This window comes from Dermacentor silvarum, chromosome 5 (genome assembly GCF_013339745.2).
Source record: "Dermacentor silvarum isolate Dsil-2018 chromosome 5, BIME_Dsil_1.4, whole genome shotgun sequence".
NCBI classification, from domain to species: Eukaryota; Metazoa; Arthropoda; class Arachnida; order Ixodida; family Ixodidae; genus Dermacentor; species Dermacentor silvarum.
Window position 1 is genome coordinate 14,918,438 of NC_051158.1, and position 20,515 is coordinate 14,938,952.

A 20,515-nucleotide genomic window follows, 5' to 3' on the forward strand; every position below is an offset into this window, starting at 1 on the left:
GAACTGGCAGATTACCTTGTTATTAAGAAACTAATGTATTTCTCTGCTTAGTTCACTGCTCATCAAACTTTTTGTAGCAACCTTAACTTCTTGGAGTCTAAATTCTACCTCGCTATAATAAAGGGTAACAAAAGCAAGCAGACGCTTCTCATTAGCTCTAGATTGTAGTGTGGTGGCCAGCGCCTAGTGGATGCTAGCGGGCCCAAACTCAGCAACGTGCACATTCGCCGCAAATTTGCGCTCTTCATCAGTACCATCCTAGCCCGCATTCAGCCCGCATAGCGAGCTGACAAGAACAATAACCCGAATTAATCGGCCAGGCGCATCGGGCGCATTTCCGACAGAACGACCGCTGCCGTCCACCTGGCGGTGCCTTTGTGGGGTCTCCCCTCTCCGTGCTCGTTCAACATGGCGGCGATCACACGGCTAGGCAGGTTGAGCCTGAAACTCGAGAAATTGTGGGCTGTCGGGCCTCCGCAGGCCCGCTTCTTGTCGTCGGTCGTCAAGCATCGTGCACCATGTCAGCCCTTGTCGGCGGCGCCACAGCCTTTGCAACAAGCGCAACTGTTATTTCAGGTAACACAGTGGAGGCCTAAGCGGCAGTGCGTCCGTTTATAAGTAAAAAACTAGTTGTTCAAGGGGACACTGGGTTAAGGAGCCCGCGGGGAGTGTGTGAGCTTGATGCCATGAGCTTAGAAGCTGCTGTGCTGTATCTCGCGAAATTCTGTGCGGACGCTCGAACTTTCTTTCGCCAACTGATTTCGACGTCGTCTTCTCCATGCCGCGAAATCCCCGCTTGACCTTGCGGCTCAAAAACGTGACTCCACCGATCGCCGGCATTCGTGCCGTTTTACTGGGGATTATCGCATCTGGTGGGTACGTGCTTACGCAACGTATTTGACTCGTCTGAGGAAAAACATCAGTCTTTTAATAACGACTAGTGAGCGCCGGGCAAGGAGCTGTTTCGGTCCGTGTTGCAGCCAGGTTCGAGTCTTTACTCTTTCAATGGATGTCCTGGGGTCAATGCACTTTTTCATTGGAGTTTTGGATTGTTTGGCAAACTTCAGGAAACCTTGCCTGCTTGCTTGGCGAGGCGACGAGTTTATCGCAGGAAAAAAGATTTACGTTGGCGGGTTCGCACCGTACACTTTCTAACGCGGTGCGTGGGCATTGTGTGTAAATGTGTCTGCTAGAGAGAGACGCCAAAGAGCAAACAGATAGAAAAAAAAAATGTATGAGCAATGTTCTTTTATCGCCTCCGTACTCGAGCATTGTCGCAATCTACGGATAGGGTTTGGCTCCCGATAAAGTCGACGTAATCATGAGCCATTAGGTTCTTCAAACTAGGGCGACCGCGTCTTTTAAGTTTTCTTTTTTTCCGGATTTGATTTACTTTATAAATTGCAGCTTATCCCTTAGCGCTCTGCCAGTTCTATTTTCTATTTCCTTTTTGTGATGTTACTGTTTCGTTAAGCAGTGTGGTTTCAGTATTTGCTAGGAATGATATAAGCGCGTACCTAACGTATCATTTTATTAACGTGTCTACTTCATTTCCTGATATTGTTGTACAATGTGGCAACCTATTCAGTGCATTAAACTTTTGTGGGCTACAAGGGAGAAAGCAATGTCCTTAAGGGACTATATTTTCAGCATGGACTGCTTAGTTAATTTTCTTTCAAGTATTGTTGCACGTGAGGGATTATGGCCTCTGTGCCGTTGTGAAGCTTGTTGTTTAACATGTAAGTATAGCCCAGCTATCACTGATGAGCTTGTTTGAAGTGGCCATCACCAGCATTTGATTCCGTTCGCTCACCAAGAGGAAAAAATTCAAGGGGACAGTATTCCTAGTCCGGACTGTTGGAACTGCAAATAGTTCAAACTGTTAAGTCGCGGCATTCTTTCAACAAAACAACAGATTGGTGACGTTTCCACCTTGGCACTTCCTGCATTAGCTCGCTTGTTAGATTTTAAGTGTTGAGCCTAGGCTAGCGTATTGTTAAAATGATACAAAATAAATATACTAGAAAGTGAATCAGCCAGCAGACTTTTGGGGATCTTCCCTACTCAAAAGGGATTCCAATATGGAAGAGAATTAGGAAATCCTTGACGTCACAGTTATGTCAGTAAGGCCTTTATTTGTAAGTTTGTTGTAGTAATTGAGTAGCTATGGTCCCAGGCAGCACAACCAGGCTGGCCCCAGCACGGCAAACACCGGCACAAATATAGGCCCGAAACCGGCAGCGCTACCCGCGTCAAGAATGGCCCAGCGTGGCCATGCCACTAAAGAGCCTATTTCGGTCATCGTGTGGCAGCGCCAATACAGACAGATAGTCGGCTCTGCCGTTCATTGCCATTCTAGTGTCCCACCTTGCCTACTGGCAGCGCCGGTATTGGTCAATAGCCGGCTCTGCCGCTTTTAGTCAATTTATTGTCCCGCATTACCCACTGGCATGGCCATATTGGCAGATTGTGATGTATGTGGGCGATGCCGTTATTTCTTATGATTTTAAATTACGCAAATATTGCACGGTAGCTCGATGCAACATGCCATGATCTACTATAAAATCGCCAAATAATATACACAATTTCTTTATTGGTCTTAAAATAGGTTGATACAGATTGTCGCTCGTATCCCCAATCCTGTGGGCCACCTACGAAAGCTTTGTTTATGACGCTACGGGGGGGTTGAGCCGCTTCGGCGTAATGCCGCCTTCTGTTATTAGCATAGTCGACGGCGCCTGGCAGCCACATTCTTATGAAGTCTTGCGCTTGATTGATGTCGATGTCTGCGTCTCTCAGGCACCATCTGCATACAATACATATACCTTTATTATCCCAACACTGTCAGCAGTGCATAATATAAGCAAAAGGTACAAAACTGAGAAATTAAATGCGTATCACCTGTTCCCACTCTGCATAGCCGCATGTTAAACAGTCTCTTGCTTTTCTTCCTATGCAGGCTGTACGGCAGTTGAACTGCATGGCCCATGATGGCGTTCATTATATTGAAGGCAACCTCCCACAGATATGATTTCTCAATCCAAACAAGTTATTGAAGCTGAAAAAAAGAAGCAGAAATACGCAAAAATTATGTAGGAAATGCCGCTGCATCAAAATATGCGATTTTTATTCTAACTTGACAATTATAATGAATTATGCCTTCATCACAAGACTTCTCGTAAGTGCTTGTGGGTAGCTGTACTTAGCCTTTCGCAATGCGTAAGCTTTTAGAACAGAGGTAGCAAAGAAAGGGTGCATTGTTTCATGATAAGCACCTAAGCAAGCTACAATACAACAGATTATAATTTTGCAGGAAGTTCTGAACACCAGTCAGCTCGCAGAATGTACTTCCTGAGTAAGGAATTACGACAATCCAACTTTGGTCTTCTTGAGTGTACCAGCCCAAATGTGCCGTGCTGTGTGTTTTCAAACAGACAGTGCGTTTCAGCTGACGTTGAAGCGGTGCAGCACAGTCTACGTATGTAGTAAAAAGTGGCCGTACATTATCTCTGTAAAAAAAGAAAACACGTATTAGGCAATGCACTTAGTTGAAACACTATACTTGAGAATAAATATGACAATTCTACTTACCTTGCGATAGAGTTTATTTCACAGTAAATGCAGTTTTCCAACGTTTGGCTAGTTGTTCATGTTTGAACCAAGCTTGTAGTGGCGAAGGTCAAGCCGCTGATACTGAACACGTTGCTGGACAAGTTGATGCATGCTTTGCAAGCAAAACATGGTGCACGAAATGTGGGCTACGACAGCTCACAGGCAGAAGCAGAATGTGTACGGGTCCCTCGTCCTCCGAGACACCGAGAGTCACCACGTTTTTGTGGAAGCGGGCGAGGTCCGCGCAGGGATCAAATTTGACAGGGCATTATTCACGCTTCTTTGTGCGCCCATCCGGTTCTGATTAGCAACGCAGGCTCGGCTGTGCGCATTATAGACCATGCATACCTTCGACAGTGCAAAGCGAGGGAACGCAGGGAAAACGTGGTGAGAGGGAAACGCATTCTTGGTGTTTTGACGTCACTTTGCCTGATAGTAGTGAAGAACGACACGGGCACGTTTTTTTTATTCTTTTATTTATTTATTTATTCGTTTTCCAAAAGCTGCTGCGGCTGAAGGAGCAGTAGCACTTGTGCTTATTTTATTATATATTATAGCTGAAATGTAAAACATGACAAATGGACCTGCAGAACAACTCAAATTGATCAATGAATGTTTTCATCGTTATTTATTTTTTCTGCTCATTATCCCAGGAGAACGGTAGAGCAAGACAACGTGTGCGCAAAGGGGTAGTCCGGCGCACAACATCACTTGCTAACATGCCCCCATGGATTTCTTGCTTCTAGTTAAATAATACAACCTCCCCCTTAGGAAAAAAAATTAATAGACACATAGGAGCGGCAGCCGTGTCTAAGAAACCTCGCGACAATACCTTACGCGGCGCATAGCATATAAGTGAAGCCCAAAAAGCGAGTACAAGGATCTCGTTCAAGTTCGCCATACTAATTTACTTAATTATGTTAGTATAGTGTCAAAGCCCGAAGGCTTTACATAAAAAAAGCGGGCAGTTTTTTTTTTTTTCTTTTCATAAACAAGAAAGCTTCAAACGTGGCCGCTGCGAGAAGAAACGTAGGTGGGAAGTAGAAAAATATGTCTTTTAAGCAGCGGGAGTAATAAAATAAATCGTAATAAACAAACACAAGCGAGATCGCATACGGCGACAAGGTAAACCAAGCGATGATTTTGTAGAAGACGCACTGGCTACACGTGAGTAATTGTATGTAACAAGACAAGGACGGCAAGGTTTGGGACACTTTCGAGAGCTTGCGAGACAGAACTGGTGTACTCGAAGATTGACCCCACCATAGATTTATAAAATAAAAGCTTCCCATGCATGAAGAAAATTTTGGAGCAAGAAACAAACATGCGGTTGGCATTGGTAAATTGAAAACTCAGCATGCAATATTCCAAAAATGTTGTGTGTGATGTGTATACCGAGATATTTATCTACAAGAGGAAGAAGTTACCAGAGGTGTGATAGTTGAGGGTGTAAGTGGGAGCCTGAATTTAATAAGGAATAAGGAAGCTTATGTGTGCCTCCTTGCAAAGTCAAAACAACGATAGGTTTATTGATTAGCTGATATAAGATGCAAACGTCAGCAAAAAATTATTCAAATCTGTGTTGCTCTCACAAAAAGAGTTCGCCTACTTGAAAAACGTATATATTTTTAGTAGTTTTTTTTTCTTTATGCTTGTTTCACTTTTTAATCAGAAATTCATTTTATTCAGTAGCTTACATTTTTATCCAGTAGCGTTCATATTCTTTTTTTTTCCCATTCTATTTTCCTGTATTCTCCTTAATCTTAGCCTCGTTCTTCATTCTCAGTCCTAGGTCGGTAACTTCAACTCTTTCAGCCATCCGTCACGGTTCGGAATGGCGCGGCGGGCCACGAACATTATTGTTCTTTTTTTATTTTTCTTTATTTTCTGTTTCCTTCCAACGGAGAGCGCCTTGTATAGACGTCTTGGTCGTCTGACCAAACCTTTCTTTTCACTCCCCCCCTCCCACCCCCGTATATCTATTGTGGCGATTGTCTCTGTTCTCCGCCTTCCCCTTTCTCTTCAGTGTAGATATATTTGGCGTCGTGCAAAATAAGCATTTCATTGTAAGTTAGCGTTGGGCTTGTCTCACATTCTTGTCTCTTCTATTGGCTGTTTTTTGTTTTAGAAATATGCACCAATAGCCCAGCAGAATCCTTTTCTTCAACATGGCGCCATTTCTTTTTTTCCTCGGTTCTTTCTGCGGGGAGGAATTTACGCCTACTGTGCCAGTTGGTCTGAAAAAATCATCTGGCATCAAAAAAAAAAAAAAAAAACACGCACGACGGAGTTTTCCGGGAAAGGCACCTAACATTATAATGAAGCTGGCGACAGGAGACACTACTGCACAGTTCGATGCAGAAAAATAATATAGGGAGCAGTCATCCAAAATGCCTTGTATTGTAGTGGCAATAAAATTTACAGCCGCTACAGAAGTTGAGCTAGCGACGGCATTACTGGCAAGTGGTACAGATGATTGCACCATAAAGTTATGCAGTATTTTGAAATTCACTACCCGCAACACTACTTCAATGACGCACATGTAAGCGCACATGCTTTTTAATTATATACCCCCTTGAATTTGTTATTACGCCTATCGAGGATGCACACGGCAAGCGCGCATTGACGCATTATAATGGAGTGCCCTTGTGCCACTTGTTAACAATGTCCGATCGAATGATTCAACACAATAAATACAATTACGTGAAAGTTAACAGCCTTTGTAATAAAACGAAAAAAGTATGCAGACATTTAGTAAGAAAAAAAAAATACCAGAGTGATCTCGTTGTAGTTGGCGTGAGCGGTGAAGAATTCAAATAAATATTGCGGGCTGTATAACATATATAATCGGGATTGGCCAGTGAATGCTGCGTGAAAAGTAATATTGAAATGCCGTTCTGTTTGACAGGCCGATATTTACGGGTCTGTCAAAACTGCTAAACAATGTGGCTATGCCTATAGCTTTGAACGGACGTTGTTAACCAATGTTTAGTGATGTACAGCCAATGACGGCACTCTTACGGCAAAGCAGGCCCGGGATAGCCAGTTGCGACACCCGGCCTAGCCATTAATGGGCATTCACCGGCAAAGCAGGGCCAGCGCTGGATGTCTGTTACAGTGGCTTTGCCAGCACTGGCATTACGGAGGCAACGGCGGGCCTTCGCGGCCCAGCCAGTGCCGGCTGAAAACCATCATCGGCCCTAGTTGGCCCCATGTTATGTGCTGCCTGGTCTGTTTCCGGGTGTAGCTTGAGATTGAGGATTTTATCCTTAGCCGTGGTTGCTGCATCTTGATTGGGGAAGAATGTAAATATGCTCAAATAATGAGCGTTGGTTGCGCGTTAAAGAAATCCAGGTGACCGAAATTAATCCTGACCGGAGTCCTCCACTCTAATGTGTTGCTGGGAGTTTTAAATTCTCACTGTTATTAATTCGTGTGCGAAATTTAGGAAGATACATTTTCAGCCTTTATTTTCTTAGCTAATAAGCAGCCTTTTTCCACTGAAGGAGGAGAGGATTTCGAACGAGTAATCCGCTGGTGCATCCTGGCATAGTAATCTCATTGGTGCTTCTTCAAAACGGCGCACCACCTGTTTGCAAGATTTTCTGGCTTCGGCAATTGAGGGTGACTTTATATATTTGCAACTTTATATATTTTTTAAAATTACTTTGTTTTTCACAGCCTGTGCTCTTATCGGACTTATATGGAAATGTTGAAAAAGAAAAAAAAAGAATGTAGGACAAGTATAATTACTTGGAAAAGCTGTACAATGCTGCTTCGTAGGGGGCTGCTAAAGATAATGATGTCCCAGAGCTTCAGTTCTAGTGTAAACGCACACATGAGACATGAAAACACAGGTGGGCATCGTGCTTGTTTTGTTTTCTTATTATTTTATTGTTTCATTATGCCCCGACAGCGCACAGCTGCTTTCTCGTAGTAAGAGTTTAATGAAGAGTTTGATCTTATTCGTTCAAGTCTGATGGCGGTGCCATCCTGATTGTCTAGCCGTAGCCAGGTGTTAGCTTTGCTTGCAGTGCAGTGAAAAATCTTGCCCATCATTGCCGGGCTCTCCATACTGCCGAGTACTAAGGATGAGTTGGCAAACTAACTTGGAATGTCGGTGCTCTTGCCCTGGCAAGTTTGTTGCTTGATGTTCTTAGTATCCAGATATTATCGCCCAGCTTGCAATATTTTATTTTGGAGCCAAGCTTCTTACTTTGGCACACACATGCCGCCTTGTGGCATAGCTATATTCATGCTTTATGTCTAAATATAAAAAAAAAGGTTAGGTTACTTTACAGCTTTTCGGACAGCACTAATACTCTGGGGGTGAAACTTAAAGGGGTACTTGGCTAATATATATTTAAGTTTCAAAAACGCACTTCTCGCTTGTAAAGGGAGGACACTTGGCAAGTATGGAGGTTGGGAACTTATCGTAAACTTTAATTCATACTAAACTTGGTCTTGAAATACTGGACCAGGCATCACCATAGACAGTATCATGATGCCATGACGAAGAGTGGAATTTTGCTAATGTCATGGTCAGGGGTGGGACCCCTGCGCTAATTGCGCCGTTTTGATATACACGCAGATTCCTGTGCCAAACTGCTCCTAACACAGAAAATTCACCAAAATTGCACCAGAACGGCTTCGGCATGTGTGCACCGGTAGTGGCCGCAAACAGCGAGCAGATTCGTTCTCCGAAAAACAGTGCGGCTGTTCACATTCCGCAGACCATGTGACGGCGCCTCCGGCAGTTTCTCGTGATTTTCGCTATTATAACACTGTGCTTTTCGGCGCTTCCGACAAGTGGCCGGTGTGTGCGCGGCCGCTCCTGGCTGTTGTTGCTACTGTTGGAACGGCCAGGGCGGCTGTATTTAGAGTGTACTAGAGTGCGGTTGATTGGGCTGAGCGGCGCGGCGCTCCCTAGCATAGGCGTAAAACAACGGAAAGTAGGCTGATGGCACTGCGAGCGAACTAGGGAGGCGCGGGCTACAGCGGGTTTAGCGGGCGGGCGTCTTTATCCACAGAGCCAGTATACAGTAAATATATTCCAATCTGTTTTTATGCCCATATGGGCGAGGCCCGAGCCATTTTGACATATCGCGAAGGGCTAATCGTGGATTTGGAATAAAAAGTCGCAGATACGCCCTAAAGGCGAAGCATCGATTGTGATAGCACATTAGTAGACAGCTATACGAAGTAAGGATAGTAGGTTTATCGGCCGTATCAACTTGTGAACATTAGCTTACGAACTTAATTAACAAGCATGGTGTCACGTGCACACGCGCAAACGTGAACACATCTCACTCGATGACCGCGAAAACTCCCTGTATAAACAGAGAGTAAGGAAGTGCAGTAGCAGCAGCGAGCGAATTGACCTTCGTGCTGCCTCGCGAACTAAGCGGCGAAAGCACAGCACACACTAAGCTATGAGCACTCGCATTTTGTCCCGATCTCAGACCGCTTTCAAGATAGGGCCCACGCAGCATCGCCATACACAGCAGCAGCCACCGGATAACGCCCCCCTCCCTCCCTCCGTTCCCCACAGTGTGCCTTGCGCGCGACCGAAGACTGCGCTTCCTCCACGCTTTCCTCCCTTGCGCGCGCGAAATTGAGCCGCCATGGTCGGCTCACCCTCGCACGATTTCACTCGCACATACAGCATACGGCGGGCGGCGACTTTATACGGAACATCACGGCGACGACGAAGGCAGAGATGTGCCTGGAGTGTCCATATGATTGCTATCACAATAAAGCCAGATTGGAATAGTTTTACGTTATACCAACGCAGTGTTGATTGCGGCTCTCTGGGTCTGCGGTGCCATATCGTGACCCAGAAATTATGGTAGCGCGTCGATTGGACTGCATAAATTTAGAACATTTTCCGCTATCATCATGAGCGTCAGCGTGGGAATATATAGTTCGATTGTAGTTCCACTGATGTTTTCCGCTTTACAGGAAAACATGCTCCGTACCGCCGCTCCACCGACTCTTGCGTATTCTAGTATGCTGTAACTACAAAGCGTGCTTCTACTACGCGCTTTGTGTTGGTTTATTCTCTGTTTCATCGGGGTTTCGCGAAGTATGCTGCCATGTTCCATTATACCACCAAAATTCAGATTGGCGTACTCCAAACTACTCCAAAATGAAATTTACTCTGCTCCAAGCTGCTCCAAAATGCAATTTTATCTGTGCCAAACTGCTCCAAAATGCAATTTTACTTGCTCCAATAATTGCTCCAAAATAACTTTGGGCAGTCCCACCCCTGCATGGTACAGTAAGGCTAGGTATGATGATGTTGCTTGTCAAAATAATGAACGAGTGCTGCGCGCCTTTCCTTCGGCTGTGTTCATGTGTGGAGCCACAGCGATTGCAGGAACAGAGCAAGCCAATTTATCGTGACGCGTACGCCTAAAGAAATGACAAGCTGAAAATGTAGTGCGAGTATTTCCTTGAACCCTTTAAGAATGAGACATAAATACCAGAAGGAAAAGTGTATTTTTAATCTAAATGTGCTGACGACAGTGAGAATAAGCGTATTCAAAGAAAATATGTTTTAAACTTTCAGCAGTGCAAAGGTAACACCAGGCAGAGCACTGGAAGTGATTTTCACTCCAAGCCACCCATGGTGTTGTGTGGAACTTGTGCAGGCAGTTCTTGCTGGATGTGAAGCAGAGACGTACATTGCATATTCTCTAAGTTACCGCTGCAGCCGGTAACCTTGCAATCGACAGCTGTAGTGCCGTCTGCATGCGGTGCTTCCTCACCGGCGGCACGTCACTATGAGACCATGATGTCACCACTCTTCGCTCGGGAAGGCGGGCGATTTGAATGGTGCTAAAGGTACAGAGACGCTTCAGACGCAATTTTCTCATAAAATAAGTGTTTTCTTGGCACGGAACAACCGTTTCGAGGTTTCTGTGGTCGTATTTTAACATTCCACGTTGACTTAATATTTGCCGTTAGTGTGCCTTTCATCAACATCAACCTATATTTATGTCCACTGCAGGACTAAGGCCTCTCCCTGCGATCTCCAATTACCCTTGTCTTGCGCTAGCTGATTCCAACTTGCGCCTGCGAATTTTTTAACTTCATCACTCCACCTAATTTCCTGCCGTCCTCAACTGCGCTTCCCTTCTTTTGGTGTCCATTCTGTAACCCTAATGGTCCACCAATTATCCATCCTACGCATTACATGGCCTGCCCAGCTCCACTTTTTCTGCTTAATGTCAACTAGAATATCGGCTATCTTCGTTTGTTCTCTGATCCACAGCACTCTTTTCCCGTCTCTTAATGTTAGGCCTAACATTTTTCGTTCCATCGCTCTTTGTATGGTCCTTAACTTGTTCTCGAACTTCTTTGTTAACCTAAGTTTCTGCCCCATATGTTATCACCGGTAGAATGCAATGATTGTACACTTTTCAACGGCAGTGGTAATCTCCCAGTCAGGATTTGGCAATGCCTGCCGTATGCACTCCAACTCAGTTTTATTCTTATGTAAATTTCTTGCTCATGATCAGGGTCCCCTGTGAGTAATTGGCCTAGATAAACATATTCCTTTACAGACTCTAGAGGCTGACTGGCGATCCTGAATTCTTGTTCCCTTGCCAGGCTATTGACCATTATCTTTGTCTTATGCATATTAATCTTCAACCCCACTCTTACACTTTCTCGGTTAAGGTCTTCAATCATTTGCTGTCCCTTTAAGCTACATCAAATAATCAAACAAGCGGTCACGGCCGTAGTTTCTTCTGTAAGATTAAATGGTCTCAGAGATAGCCTTTCTATAGTATCCGTGTCTGGAAGAAGAATCCCGGTAAACATTAAGTTGCGTTATGGTTTGCATTTGGATGCTCTACGTGCAGGAGGATGGCAGAGCAGTTTTGATAGATATGACTTGACATTGCTACAAAACTTGTTTGTCCAGAGAAGCGTGGACTTCTCCTTGTACATGTTTGCTTTGATGATATGTACGTACAACTGTTTCGGTGGCGGCATTAATTTCACATTCATTGACTTTTTTGCAGGTGCAGGCACCGACACAGTTCCTCCCGTCACGGTCATACAGTGAGAAGGCGCCGTTGACAAAAGACTCTATCCGTGACAGAACCATGCTCGTGCTGAAGCTGTACGACAAGATTGACCCCGAGAAGGTCAGTTTCTAAACTTCTCAAGACTCCTTGATTTCATAAAAACTGTGTTCTGTTTTGTATAGTTTTGTGAGTAATTCAGCAAATTTGTGGATAAGTATGGAATTTTGTCTTCCTTTCCTTACTTGCCACGGTAGCTTAGTGGATATGGCATTGTACTGCTGAGCTCAACGTTAGGGGCTTGAACCCGGCCATAGCGGTTGCATTTCGATACAGGCAAAATGCAGGCATTTATGTACTTAGATTTAGGTGCATGTTAAAGAACCGCAGGGGGTTAAAATTGTTCCGGAGTTCCCAACTATGGCATGCCTCAAAATGAGATCGTGGTTTCCGCACGTAAAACCCCTGAATTTATTTAATATAATTTTAACTGATTTGTGATTGTGGTGTCCACATTCAAAAAGCTGCTCAAGGACAAAAAAATTCCTGTGTACTAAATCATGGCCTGCAAGCTATCTTTGTGGACATCATTTTGTGGACTTGCGCGAAGGGTCTTCAAAGGTCTCGTCGAAATAGTGGCCCGTCATCTGAGGCGGGAAGTAAAACTGTCGTCCTTCTCTTGACCATTCCTGCAGCTCACGCTTGAATCGCATTTCATCTACGACCTGGGCCTAGACAGCCTGGACTGTGTCGAAGTCATCATGGCCATCGAAGACGAGTTTGGTCAGTGCCCACCACTTTGCTGTCGGCGTGCTTTGAGCAAAAGCTCTGTGGCATATACTAGTCTGTAAATGTAGAGGGAACTATGCTTAACGTTTTCCTGTAGGCTGCAGAGAAATTGTTCGATTGTTCGAAGATTTTATGTTTTGGTGTTCCAGGCACTGCTGCTTGTAATTTTACTTTTGTGGCGCAGTACGGCATAAATCCTTGGCGAAAATTCTGCATGTGTTTTTCTATTGTTCAATCAGAAACTGACCATAGTGGCACAAGACAAGACACGTAGTTTAATTGGATTGCCTGAAATGTGGCGTTGTATACCAGAAGCCTTGTGCCAAGGTTCCATTTTTATCGTTCACTTTTCAATCAATCAATCGGTCAATGAGTTTATTGACCAGACATAGGCTGAACTGTCAAGTGGGCCATGATTGCAGCTTCACTAAACCTAGACGGCCATGTGCTGTCAGTGCAATAGACGTCAGACTCTGGAGTTTTGCAAGACGTGTAGCGCCACCTGTCGGTGCGAAGTGGTAATAACTGAGTAGTGCAAAGTCCGACTCCCTTGCTAAGTTGCCTAAGCAGCTAGCGAGTGCGAAACAACGATTGAACTTAATTTTGGTTCATATTGCGAATGGTTTGCGCATTTAACACCCAGAATGAGAGCTATGAATTTCTCCGCTAGTCGGACGTGCCGCCGAACTGCCGTAAAGTTCTTGTTGGCTCACTATGGGTGTTCTGTGGCTCACTCCTTTATTCTATGGCGATGGGCATGACGGCAACCGCGACAGCTCCGCGCGCTACGAAGAAACGCCGCAATCGACGTTACTGTTGCGTTGTAAATTGCCATGAACGTGAAGGACTGAATAACAACGTTCAGTTTTACCGATATCCATCGCGGTCGTATGAAAGAGAAAGGAGAGAGCGCTGGATACGGGCCGTTCGCGTGTTGGGTAAGTGAATTACTCGCATTCTCCTCAACACAGCCGCTCACATGAGAAAGTATGATAATATTGTTCTGCTGTAATTGTGTTGCGTAGCCCTGACGGGGGACTATATCAACCAAGCGAAAACTGAATCTGCAGCCGCCCCTTCGTTGGCAACAGAATAAAGAAAGTTGTGAACCATCCTGCGTATGTGCCATTGATGTTTCTACCTGTTTACACACGTCCGCCTCCACTTGACTCAGCAAGTGGAACGGAGAGATTTGGCAGGTTAGTTTAACCAAACATTTTGGTTCCTTTATGAATTCAAAATCGTGTTCTAGGGCATTGTTGGATCGCGAGCTCATTTCTAGTTTCGGCTTTTCCGATACAACGAGCACGTTTCACAATGCACTGAGCCCTCTTGACAGCGTTTCTTTTTTTCTTTTTGTAATCTGAGCAATAAAGTTGCTGTGGGAGCACTGGATGAGTAATTGCGAAGTAATGCACGTGTGTAGAAAAAAATGTCGCGTTTATTTACATTCATTAGTCCGCGTGTGTTGTTTTGAGCGTCTGCTAAATATTCAAGGGCACTGAGCGGTGCTGTAGCTCCCGCGAGACAGAAAGATGCTTCGCGCAGGCACTGTAGGAAGCTTACTTTCGTTATGTTCGCAGGCTGTTTGCTGCCTTGGAATTGGAAAACGTTTTCTGTTTGCTGCCCGAAAAAGGCTTTGGAAGAATTTCTTCTCTGTAATCTCTGTAAATAATTACGACATTAAACATTACGATAAAATGCCTAACCCTTTGAGGGTAAAGTGACGAGAGAATCGTTTGTGTTGTAAAATACACAATGTTTATTCATGAATAAGAAGATAAGCGCACTGACAAATGGTTGTGTGTACGTCCGAAAACCGAAACAAGTGAGAAGCCTTCGTCTTATCACCAACAAGGTGCGATAGAGCTTTTGTGGTCTCCAAAAAAGGGAACGCAAAAACGGCAGCATCGTTTGTGTATATACGCGCCTGCCCGGGAACAGATGTAATCGCGCCGCAGTGAGCGATAAACAATCGAATAACAAGCGGTCACCCTTTGAGAGATTTGAAATCAGATAGCCATCAGTTCAGCGCGTGCAACAACTACCGAATGCTAACACGTGTTCAACAAATAAATCCCAAAATATTGTTCGCGACAACCTTTAGGTTTGTTTTGCCTTCGGTTGTACCCCGCGAAAGCGGACACACACGTATCTCCATTTGCAGTAAATACAAACGGAAGACAACCGTGAAGAAAACATTCGAAGATGCGTGATAACACGCTCGAACGCCCAGGAAGCGAGAGCTGAAGCGAGAACGCGATTAACTGAAAAGGCGAAGGTCGCCAGGGCCATTCGCCCCTGATAAAGCGAGCTTTGTACCACTCACCGTAAGCTACATAGCTAATTGACTTAACCATATATGTACTTCATCGCTTTCACATTATGTACGTACCCAAATTTAACACATTTAGGCGCTAGAGAAGGGACGTCGGAGTGCTTGCCTCGAACTCGACGTCGTACGATGCTCGCTGTACTTGCGAGTTGCAGCGCGCCGAAATAACACCTGAAACTTCTTTTACATTGTACACGTACTTCGCTCTGCTCCCTTTCTGAAGCGTGGATGGGCGGAAGAAGCTTTCCAGGTCCTTGATATTTAGGAAACCGCGCCTCAACACAACCGAAAGAGGGGGCTCCATTGTGGCCTATGGAGCCTCGCTTGCGGACAGCTCTCTTTGCACTACTCAGTTTGCGCCAAGGCTGCGATGGGGGCGCTGGTGGCGGGTTTTTCCGCAGCGCCGCCTGGGCAGAGTCTGAAGTCTATGCACATTGTACTGACAATGGAGACTTGCACAATGTGCAACTGATTCGTGCGCGGGATTTCCAAATTTCGACCAATCCTCCCGATTGTATGGAATGGCCATAAATCTCCTAAACTGCCCCAACCAATCTGAAAAAAAGCAAAAATGAAACAAAGTTGCGCTACATCATGCAGCACAGCCACATAGTTATTGCCATTATGTGCTAGGTAGCTAGCCGAAGTCAGATTTAGATCCAAGCAATGTGGGTAGACTTAACTACCCAAATTGCTACCCAATGCATGTCCCAATTTGAAACGAACTAAGTTCGTTTCAAATTGGGACATGCATTGAAGAAGGCACGTGAGGCAAAGGTCCAATATGTGCAGTTGCGCTGCATATTTGACTGTTTCCCTAAGTTATCTTCACTGCTATACGGCTGAGTGATGTGGTGAAGATGTTAAGAGTGGAAAGGGACCACTGCCACGAAAGATATTATGTGTTCCTTAATTATGCATGTGCAGTCTCCAGTCGCAGTACGAGCACCAAGACGTTTAACTTTACTGGCAGTCACTCAGATCTGTTTCTGACGTTCCTGTGACTGAGAAAAGAAATTGTGAAATTTTTTTCGATCAGCTGAGAAAGCAGCAAGATTTGCGGTAGGTGTCATGGCAACGAGCGATTGAACAAAATGTGATAGGTGTAACGTTGTGAGGCAGGAAGACAGTGGTGTAGATTAGAGAGCATTCGAGGATAGTCAATATTCTTGATAATATTTAAACGGCTTAGGTGCAGTTTGGCTGGCCAGGTAATGAATAGGGCAGATAACCGGTGGTCCGTTAGAGTTGCAGAATGGGTGCCAAGAGAAGGTAAGCGCAATCGATGATGGCAGAAAATTGGATGGTGTGATGAAATTTAGAAATTTGCAGACATAGGATGGGGTCAGCTGGTGCAGTACATATTGTAGATCACTGGGAGATGCCTTTGTCCTGCAGTAGACATAAAATATGCTGATGATGATGTGTAAACTTCTCTGCAAGCAGCGTGTAAGATACTTTCCCGACAAGTCGTGTTCTGTCTCACCTTGGGTCATCTTGTTGCTGCGACAGGTTTTGAGATTCCAGACACGGATGCGGAGAAGTTGGTGAAGCCTTCAGACATCATCCAGTACGTGGCCGACAAAGAGGACGTTTACAAATAGGCGGGGGCTACTACTATAAGAGGTAAGCAGTCTCAGCCTAGTGACACTGCGCTGCTTATTTCGTGGTGCCTTTTAGGAATATGTGAAAGTTGTGCCAAGCTGCTGCTCTTGCGCTTAGGGGCTACATACCTGGCAATCCTCCAAAATTTTTCGTAAAGTTCATGAATTTGGACTTGCACAATATTACAAATGTTGCATCAAGTTAAAAAAAAAATTCTGTGTGCAATGATGTTTAGAGTTGTTTAAAGATAGAGTGGCACAAGATTGCTGAAGGGCATACAGAAAAGGAATCGTTATGTGCTACCTGTGCCACCTTCTTGTGGCAGCGCAGGGGCAGTATATACCAGTGAGATCTTGCTTCGAGCAAGTTTATTCAGAAAAGTTCTTTGACCAGGCAAAATCGACAGCAGAAAAGTTGCTGAAAAGGTTGTTGCGATCTAAAAACAATGTATTGCTTGCCAGCTTCTGCTGATGCAAGTTTGCTGCTTGTGTGCTGTGTCTAAAGCTAAACGGTTATTAATAAAGTGCATTTGTGTTCTATAAAAAGTGCGCCCTCAGGGTAAATTTTCAAAGAAAGATGCGTGCTATTGCTGTCTCCCTCTCCCTTTCTTGTTGAGTTCGTGGGATTTTTACCACAAATTTTTAAGTTCTCAGGCAGGCAGGTATGGGTCTAATAAAACTGCATTCTTGTAGTCATTTTTGCGTGAAGCAGTAGAAGTTGAAGGAAGCTTCAGAAGCAACGTGTCTTGGGATGCTGATCAGCAAACTGCTCATGTTAGGTTATGCTTATGTTTATGTTAGGAATGCAGAGGATGCACATTGCTTTCTTCTCTTCTTTTTTTTCTGTAATCAAAGGAACACAGTGTGCACATCGAATTGAGTAGCGTTCATTTCACAGCAGGCACAGCCTTGCAATTCTACCTGTTTGGGGTTGATAGTTTATGCTGCACACTTTAAACCTCGACATCTACAGAGCTTGTTCATTATTAGTTCTGAGCTGTCCCAAGTGTGATGATGGATGCAGCCTTCTTGTTTCTATTGCTGATGATTTGCAAAATTTAATTTTGGCAATGTAAGCTTTCTTAATTTTTCTATGCTGAAGTGTTTCTCTGATGTGTGTTAGTAAGTCAATCACAAGCGTAGGCCTACGGGCAGTCATGGGTTTAAAAGCGAGGAGTGCTAGCGCAATAAGTATCTTCAAGTATTTTGAATGTAGTGCTCAGCCGAAGTGACGCTGGGTAATTTGTTGATACCACAGAGCAATGCAGAGTGCGAGCAGCAATTTAACATCGTGAAAAATACGAGGACGCAGTGCCGCTCGTCTTAGACACTGGAAAACGTGAACCTCGCAAAATGGGAAAGAAATGAAATTTCTTACAATCGATCATTAGCTGAAGAATTTCTCAACACCCGCCGTGGTTGCTTAGTGGCTTTGGCATTGCGCTGCTAAGCATGAGTTGGATCAAATTTCGGCCATGGCGGCTGCATTTAATTGGGGGCGAAATGCAAAAAGGCCTGTGTGCTGTCCATTGGGTGCACGTTAAAGAACCCCAGGTGGTCGAAATTAAGCCGGCGCTCCTCATAATCAGATGGTGGTTGTGTGTCGTAAGACCCGAGAATTTAATTAAATTTTAAGTAATTTTGGAAGGCAAAATTAGCAACAACAAAAGGTTTGCAAAATTGAGACCTTGATGTTCATATGGTCATTTGTATATGTGTAAACACACTGGTAATGAAGTTCGGCTGGGAGTACTTGAAAATATCGACTTTGGGGGGGGGGGGTTGTTGTGTAACCGACTAACCCCGCCCCGGTGGGAAGATCTTCCGGGTTTAGTTTTTCCAAACTTGGCAGGTGTGCAATCGAGCAACCTAAGCAAACGTTGGGCAGCACAATGTGTTCCAGGACAAGCCTGGAGTACAGCTCGATGATGCAGCCAACAGCAACGAGCAAACTGCGGCCGCGTGTGAGCCAAGTTCCATCCATTCCATCAATAATAACATCTATGATCCCTGGTGTGTTGCCACAGGCCTTCTATAGCTCCTTGGTCTGGATTACACTCGCGGCCTCGCAGTTTGTTGCAGTACTACTGCAGGCTTGCACCATCATGCTCATGTGACTTTGATAGCTCTTGTGGTGTAGGCCATGATGTGAAATGTTCATAGTTGCAAAGAAGTCAGAAAGGGCTGTTGCTCCCTTACTTTATGCCTTGGATGGCCTTCATTGTGCGGGCATTCACCTTAAATGGTGTCATCGAACCACCACTCAACCTTGGTGAAGAAAGTCGCGCATGCTGTACGTCGAGCACGTTAGCACAAGCTTCACACAGAGCCCATTCTTTGTTCCTTGGTTGTCAGAAAGCGTGACCACTTTTTCACCGCACTCTATGTGAGAAAGTGGTGCATCCCACTGTTGTTGACGTTTTCGTCCTCCACGACACCCAGCAGACTTAACTTGTGTTTCTTTGCCGACTGCGATGTGATGCCAAGCGTTTTGTCAAGTTGTTGGCACTTGCTGCACGCTCGCTACTTTCTTTAGCTGATAAGAAAACACTATGAATGTGGTTCGTGCTAGCACTCAAAGCATGGGTCGACGTGGTGTGACGTACTCAACCACTGATTGCGTATTATGCGGTCCATGCTGGCACTCGAGGCGTCCACGCTGGACGTGCTAGGTTACAGCTCCGGACTCGGTCTGGTGATTCTGGGTGTATGGCATGCCTTGCCGCCTTGTGTTGTGAATTCCACGGTTGCCTTCGTTTTTTGCCAAACACTTCATGCGTAGTCCTCTTGAGACAAGTATCTCCACACATTAAGGCCCTGAACAAAAGAAAGTCGGCCAGTTATTCAAAGTGGTTGTAAAGCAAGCGGCTGAACGAACGTGATACAGCAAGCCGATGCGGCCAGTGCAATTGAGCCAAGAAGTGTGCGAGGCGTGGCAGCGAAGAAAAGAAACTGAACAAATGCTCTGGACCAATAGGAGGCAGGCATCCGAAGGGAGCGTTCGCTTTGGCTAGTAAGTGGCCTGTAAGTGTCTTCTAAAAAAGGTGCAATAACATCACCTCCTCTACACTGACACCATTCTGAATATAAACGAAATACGCTCAAAGAAATCAGCTTCAAAACAAACCCAAGGTGGCGGCCGGCAGTTGCTGTGTTCGCATGTTGCGAGCGTGCGAACTTTGAACATATTTGGCCAGTTTTCAGTCATGTTGCGTCCACCCTGGCACATATAATGCTTATTGTTTAATATTTCAAGATTGAATTTGGCTTTCAGATTTTGCGGAGATATTCTTGAATGTATAAATGTAGCGCAGATGGCGTTTCGCTGAGAGTAGATTTTCTTGTGATTTTTTTACTCTTTCAAGATCTGCGTCTCCTCTTAAAGCATTGTGCTGGTTGTTTACAACCTGTGAGGCATACCTTGTCCCCGTAACAATAATAGTCATCAGTCTTTCCTGATAACTCAGTACGCTTACTACTCTTCTGCCATGAATGCTATGTCATGCTGATAATGCGCATGCCATTTGTGACCTCGGGTTGCTACACTAAAACATATTTACACCCTTTGGGATGTATCCTTTCCCCAGATGAATAGTCATCGGCCTTGCTTGTGTTTCCTTTCTTTATAACTACGCTTTCTACATTCCTGCCAGGAATGCTATGTCATGCTGATAACGTGAATGCCATATGTGACCTAGAAGTGCCGGAAAGGCACGCAGAATAGATGACGATTGTTTGGAGACAAGGTAAGCCCGAAAAGGTGCAAACGTTTCTTGGAGCATACCAAGTTTATGCTTTCAGAACAAGAAACAAAAAGCCCAGAAGTATATGCTACAAACATGTCTTTTGTTGTTTTTTCTTTACAGGTTGCTGAAAGTTTTGTACGGGCTTGGCATGGGCCTGTCTATTTGAACCGTCGTTGGAGGATAGTGCGCACCTTTTTTTTCTGTGTACAGTAGACAAATAAATCTTGGTTTGTTCTACATTGTGCCCAGAACAAAGTGCTCCGGACAATGTTGCACAGCCCACAGCCGCATGGAATCGAATTGTGCTGAGCGTGAATCTTCCTGGTCTCCTGAAAAGAAAAGCTAGCGAAATTAAATGTGTGTTGTCATGCTCATTGGCCTTGGCACTAAGGAAAT

The 20,515-nt window shown here is 44.8% G+C and overlaps 1 protein-coding gene across 1 annotated transcript; it reads left to right on the forward strand.

The window, feature by feature from the left end:
* The first annotated feature begins 203 nt into the window (after positions 1-203).
* Positions 204-20,356, forward strand: LOC119452927 (acyl carrier protein, mitochondrial). Its single transcript, XM_037714887.2, has 5 exons — positions 204-576; positions 11,643-11,768; positions 12,341-12,428; positions 16,282-16,395; positions 20,240-20,356. Exons 1-4 carry the CDS (start codon positions 409-411, stop codon positions 16,371-16,373), a joined length of 474 nt encoding a protein of 157 aa, XP_037570815.1. The 5' UTR covers positions 204-408; the 3' UTR covers positions 16,374-16,395; positions 20,240-20,356.
* The last annotated feature ends 159 nt before the right edge of the window (positions 20,357-20,515 follow it).

Bases quoted from the DNA above. Each gene is read 5' to 3' on its own strand.
- LOC119452927 (XM_037714887.2), top strand. From the start codon at position 409: ATGGCGGCGATCACACGGCTAGGCAGGTTGAGCCTGAAACTCGAGAAA. The intron at 577-11,642 runs GTAACACAGTGG...ACTTTTTTGCAG, and splicing joins AAGCGCAACTGTTATTTCAG to GTGCAGGCACCGACACAGTT. The intron at 12,429-16,281 runs GTCAGTGCCCAC...TTGCTGCGACAG, and splicing joins GGCCATCGAAGACGAGTTTG to GTTTTGAGATTCCAGACACG.